The 6,000-nt window shown below is 45.5% G+C and overlaps 1 protein-coding gene across 6 annotated transcripts in view; it reads left to right on the top strand.

Moving 5' to 3' along the window:
• Positions 1 to 232: 232 nt before the first annotated feature.
• The window catches only part of SNX13 (sorting nexin 13), a 73,666-nt gene continuing 67,898 nt past the window's right edge, over positions 233 to 6,000 (top strand). The window contains exon 1 of one of the 6 annotated variants that reach the window (XM_074836837.1): positions 233 to 449. In XM_074836837.1, coding sequence (XP_074692938.1) covers positions 438 to 449 — 12 coding nt within the window. In that variant the 5' untranslated portion in view covers positions 233 to 437. Of the gene's footprint in view, positions 450 to 2,085; positions 2,242 to 6,000 lie in introns of those variants that run through there. The other 5 variants (XM_074836828.1, XM_074836815.1, XM_074836808.1 and 2 more) reach the window with 5 other exon arrangements.

Below are 6,000 nucleotides of genomic sequence, written 5' to 3'. Positions count from 1 at the left end.
GCCGGACCCTGGCAGAGGGCCGCCCGCGTTGGTTATGGTCCCCCCGGCCCTGGCAGGCGGCGGCGCGGTGTGGGGGAGCGGCGGGCCGGGCCGGGCCGGGCCGGGCCGGGCCGCGGCAGGGCGGGGGGTGGGCGGGGCGTCCCCGGCGGGGGCGGCCCCGCGTCCGGCAGCACCAATGGTCGGGCGCGCCGGGCGGGGAGCGGCGGCGGTGCACGTAGCTCTCCCAAGATGGCGGCCGCTCCGGACCGAGCTGCGAGGGCGGCTGCGGAGCTGGGGGTGGCGGGCGGCCGCTGAGGGGGGCGGCAGGGGGCTGGCGGCGCTCGCCTCGCCTCGCCTCCCCTCCGCGCAGGGTGAGGGGGAGCTTTCCGCGCGGCCGCGAGGCTTCACCATGCTGCGGGGCTAGAGCCGCCGAGGCGCCGCAGCGCAGCGGGGTAATAATGTTAGCAGAGGTAAGAGCCCTGCTGCGGCCGGCGGGGTGCGGGAGGGGAGGGAGCGGGCAGCCGCAGCCCGTGGCGGAGGAGGGGCTCTGCCCTCCGCCGGGCCTCCGACCTGCCCAGGTGGCAGGCAGCCTCCCCCTTGGCCGAGAGGGCAGAGGCGCCGGACAGCCCGCCTAGGGCAGCGCCGGGCCCCTCTTATCTCCCTTCCCTCCTCCGCGGCCGGGCGCAGTTCCCCCGGTAGGGCCCGGCAGGGCGGGACGGGAGGGGGACGCTCCGGCGCCGCGGCGGAGCCCGGCCCGCCGTACCTGCTCCGGGCCGGGCGAGCCCGGCCTGCCCCGCCGGCCGTTGGGTTTTCCCGTCCCGCGAGGGGCCGCCGGGCCGCTCCTCCGCGGCGGGCCCCGTTTCTGGAGGAGCGCACCTGGTGAAGAGGGGGCCTGCGGCGGCCCTAGGCCTCGCCGGAGAGGTGTCCCCGCCCGGGCCCCGGACGCTGGCTCCGACTTCAGCCCCTCCGGCCTCCTCCTCCATGTAAAGGCTCCGTGTTTGCTGTCTTCTTGAACGGCTTAAACCGAACAGTTTTGCTGTTGCAGGAGTTTGTGGTTGTAGGTAATTAGTAGAAGTTAGCTGCCTCGGTTCGCCTCTCTCGGGTAGGGGGTTTCTGTCCCAAGGCAGCTGAGCAGCCAAGCTGAGGCAAGCAGGTATTTGAGGATCAGCGTGGGCTAGAAATGGCTTCTGTGTCCATAGGTGCTCTCAAAGGGGGAATCTGACGGTGTTTTCTGGTTGCTGGAAATGAGACTTTCTCCTGTACTCGGTTTCTCCACAAAGACCGATTGATTTTCTATTTTTAATATGTCAGCAAGGTGTCTGGCATACAGATAGTTCTCCAACATGATGATTGTCTTACCTGTGTTTTATAATTTGTCATTTTATCCCACAGTGAAGGTTATTTGTCCAAAACTGAATTGTCTTTAATCTTGAAGGGTGAAGGCTTGCTTTTGGACACCTAAGAAATTTAGCTTTGCTTTCCTGAATAACAGCTAAAAAAGTATCCTGAAGCTTTCAGTCTCCATCAGTTCAAAGTTTCAGGGTATTAGGAAAGTGGTTCTGTAGTGCCACACGCTCTCAGATTTCCTTGGGAGGGTAAAATTTGCTGAGTGAGTGAAACCTGTAAAAATACATGACCTATTTTTTCATGAAGGGTATTTGGTGGGTGGTCAGGGTTAACAGTCTGCATTAAATAGTGTTGGCGAGTGTGATACGTAAGCATTGACCATAGTAATTTAGATTATTTTAAGGGTGGAATAGAACATTCTGGGTCAGTGCCTCATACTGGACTGTTCGTTCTGTTTGATGATGGCTGTGTGTGCCTATCCAAGCCACTTTATTGTCTTGAAATTGAAAATTTTTTTCTAATAGCAGTGGTATAGCAGTGTGGATGACACTTGCTCCGTTGACTTTTTGAGGTAAAACCCAGTGCTTACATGTGTGATGACCAGTTATGATACTTAGCCTTGGTGTCTGGAGAACTGGGTTCTGATGTACTTTACTTCTAGTTCCTATATTTAAAATATTTGTAGACAAGATGGTTCAGGGTGATGTTTTCCAGGCTTGATCTCTGACAAGGAGATGACTTTAAATTTTGGTGGGGAATCTGGCAAAGTTGCAGGCTTTGCTTGCCTGCCTGAAAAGCAGTGGTGGGGAGTTCTTCAAACAGCCAGACAGCTTTTGGCTGTCGGACGACCTGCCTGATGTGAACTGGAGAGAGTCCTTTCCAGCGTGCCTTTTTGGGTGTACCAGTCGTGACTTGGTAGGTAAAACATCTTGTGAAAACTGTGTGAACCCTTTCCACGCTTTGTAGGAAGATGCAGATTGCTTCAGGCCTACTGCTACATGTATATAGTATTCTATAAACACCTAAATATCTCCTTTTTTTTTTTTTTTTTTTGCTATATATGAAAATTGAGGTGAAATGTATGGTGGATTGACATTAGAGAAGGGCAACAGTGAAAACTGCCCATGTCTGTAGGCTGCCTAAATTTATCTTAATAACTTTGAGGAGGGGGAACACTGGATAGCCAGTAAGTCTTTTTTTTCTTCTCGCAAAGTACCTATTTTATTTAAGAACATGTAGTGAAGTGAGATGATAAAATTTGCTGGATATTTGTAGACTTGTATAGTTTGCTACTGTCTAGAATGGCCAAGATTGCTGTCTCTTTTTTTTTTTTTTTTTTCCCCAGCCATTAAAAATTTAGAAACACTTCTCCCACTGTAACTGTTAGTTTTATAATTTAACACTGTAGACTATTGTTCTTAAATACATTTAAGCATGAAAGAAAGGCAGAATCTGTTTCTACATGTGTTGTTATCATGCAGTTAGAACATAACTTACAGTTTCTTGAGATCAGTTTCGTATACGCTTTTACTGTATCCATATATGCAGATCCCAGCAGATTCAGTCCAGTTTTGTGTGGATGCAGTTAGGATTAAGACCTTGTAATCAGTAACTTCAGGGGAAGATCGCACTTCCCGTCAGGAAAAAAATACTGGCTGTGTTTTTTATTTGGCCCTTACTGCAGGTCTTCTTATTTTAGTTGCATCAGAAATCATGTCATTGGATGCCAAGCACATACACTTATTTACCTACTGAGCAAACACTGTTCCCCAATTTTTCATCATCTTGGCCATCGGAACTTATTTCTGCAGTCATGTTGAATACATTCCGTCTGCATGCGTTCAGAGTCCTGCTGCAGTGGTCATTTCCCTGGTCTGTTGGGTTGGCCTTTCTGTGTCCTTTCACTTGTTCCCCTTTTCTTATTCATCAGATGTCTCCTTTGCTTTTTAAGACCCAGTGTGGTCTGTTTCCATGTGACGTACTGTTTCAGCACTTTCTCATCTGATGAAGCCATGATGGACACAAGTTGCAAGTCTGTCTCTTGTGTTTTCAGACAACTGTCTTCACTATTCGTGCCTCTTGTGCAGTAGCAGCTGTACTACCCCGACTACAGCAAGGCAGCAGGTGTTTTACAACTCTGGCTCTTACTGGTCAACGGTGTCTTAAATTCTGATGGGAACAAACGTTAAATAGGATTTTGATGTGACTTAGTTTACAAGAAGTTTTAGAATGTCTTTCAGATTGTTGGCCTGTGCTGTCTGCATTTGCAACCCATGTTGCTCTAAAGGCAGCACTTCAGAAAAAGTGAGTAGATTTCTTTTTCCATTTTTTTCTCTCCAGTTGCTCATAAACTGCTTTGAGATGCTTGGTGAGGACTTCCTTCTGAATTTATGAACAGCTAAATTTTCGACATCTTGATTCTCAGCTTAGCAAGAGTACTTGTTGCAGTATGAGTGACAGTTGAGAAGACTTTTCAAATTTGACAAAGTAGGAAAACTTTTTTTTCTTGTCCACAGCTAAAGGAGCCATACAAAATGAGCTCTGACATGTTGATATTTCTTGTTATTGCAACTGGTCAAGATAATTCACTAACTACATGTAGTATTTCCTTCCTGTTAAACAATCTACTCTTTATTTATAAGAGATGTTTAACAAACTTTTTTTTTTTTTACACTTTGATAGCTAGTAACCATTGAGAACTGTTTTTCAGCGAAACCAAGCAAATTAGCCTGATTTTTAAGAATGAAGGTTGACTCAGCAGCTTGTTTTAACTTACTTTAGAATAATAATGAATTAGCTTTACTGAAACAGTAGCACATTATAATGTATATGTTAGTCCAGCTCTGAAAGATGCAGAACACAGTTAACTGCTTGACATACTATAGCAGTGTTAATTTTTGCCGTTCCTTGATACGGGGCTGTGGAAGGTTGCTCTGATGCTTCATGTGACTGAACTATGTTGGTAGAGACAGCTTTGAATGTGTTGACAATTAGCAGGGTGTGGACAGAAATTAGTTTTCTGCCCTTTTGTGGAATTTGTATTCTGGGGCTTTGGTTTGGTACCAGTGCTTTGCCGGATGAGATCTAGCTGGAGCATCAGTTGCAAGGCCTTGAGAGGTAAAAGCCTCTCTTTCTCCTTTAATATATTCTGTAAACAAAGTCTACCCCATTGCTGGTCTGCTTTGTCCCTAATTGTTGCTATAAAATCTCTTTTAATAACTCCATATTCTGTGGAGTGCCAGTTAAAATTATGTGAGGAATGGTAAAAATAGGAAAATTAACCTTTTACAAAGAATGGATGTCATATCTTCCTTGTATTTGTTTTTAAATATTTTGCTGGCTATTAGTAAAAGGTAGTGTCTAAATGCTCAGGGCTATTCTTAGAGTATACAGTTGAGCCTAAACTGCTGAGACTGAATGCAGAGTTCTGCAACAACTCTAAAATGTCAGTCTGGATCTTTCCCCAAAACAGCGTGGAAGAAGAAAAGTATAAAGTTCCTCAGTTCAGTAAAAATAGCTTGTCTGGTTAGATAGCCGAAGGAGCTCCAAATGATGATTTCCTCTGTCTGGCTGCACTCTAGGGAATTATCTCTGTTTTAAATATGTTTGTCCCTTTCTCTACACCCTCACAAAGATGACAAAGCATGTTTTCCTTTGAACTAGCATTAGGAGCGTTGCTATTATTAGAAATAAGAAACCATTGGTGTTTTATGTAAGTATTGGCAACACTTAAAGAATTAATATTTTGAAGTCCCATTAACACTTTTCAGCATTGCTTGACCGAGAGTACCAAGGTTGGACTAATAGAAAAATCAATTGCAATTGGCACTGGCAGTTGCATGAGAGAGAAACTTCAAGAAGTACAAGGCATTGTGATCTTGGGCTTAATTGCTTGTTCTCTTCTGTGCCCCCCCCCCCCCCGCCCCCAAGTAATGTCTGATTTCTGAAATGAGAAAACGAGGCATTATTTCATGATGTAAACATACTGCTTTTATCAAGAGTAACCTTGTTTACGTAATTTCTATACTATTACACTTTAAAATGATGGCCGCGTAATTATGATTATAGGTATGAGGTGAAATGGGCATTAATTTTTAATGTGAGTAAACATAGATGATAGGTATGTTCAGCTAGGGGATTCCTTTTGTAACTGCGATTTATTTTGGAAAAGAGGTCAATTCCTACCCTGTCAGAGTTTGGGAATACCTATTAAGATTTTATTCTTGCTCTGAAGCAGAAGTAGCTGTAAAATCCTCAGACAGCGGAGGTGGATTTCTGAAGTTACAGTGTCGATTGACTTTCTGTTTTCTATATGGAAGGGGATGTGATCTCAGTGTTATAGTTAAAAAGGTGTGAGTCAAGTTTATTCTTGTATTTTAACATTGGCATTTCACAAACATTTAAAAAGCCCCACAAATTTTTAACTAGTTTTGTTCAAGTGGGATTCTCTGAAAATCCAGGGATTTCCCAGGACAAAATACAGACTTTGACCATAGTGGATAGTTCAGTAGTTTTATTTTGAAGCTATTTCACCAGTGGCCCTTAAACTTCTTCAGTCCTGCTGCTTTGCATATTTTTTTGGACAGTAAGCACAAGACCAATTTGATTTGTACCCCACCAGTCAGTCTACTAGTTGTCAGCGGGAGATAATGGAAAGTAAGCAAGCAGAGACGA

The sequence above is a fragment of the Strix aluco genome, chromosome 1, assembly GCF_031877795.1.
Source record: "Strix aluco isolate bStrAlu1 chromosome 1, bStrAlu1.hap1, whole genome shotgun sequence".
Classification (NCBI taxonomy): domain Eukaryota; kingdom Metazoa; phylum Chordata; class Aves; order Strigiformes; family Strigidae; genus Strix; species Strix aluco.
Note: the sequence above shows the minus strand (reverse complement) of the source record. Positions and strands in the feature narration are given on the sequence as shown.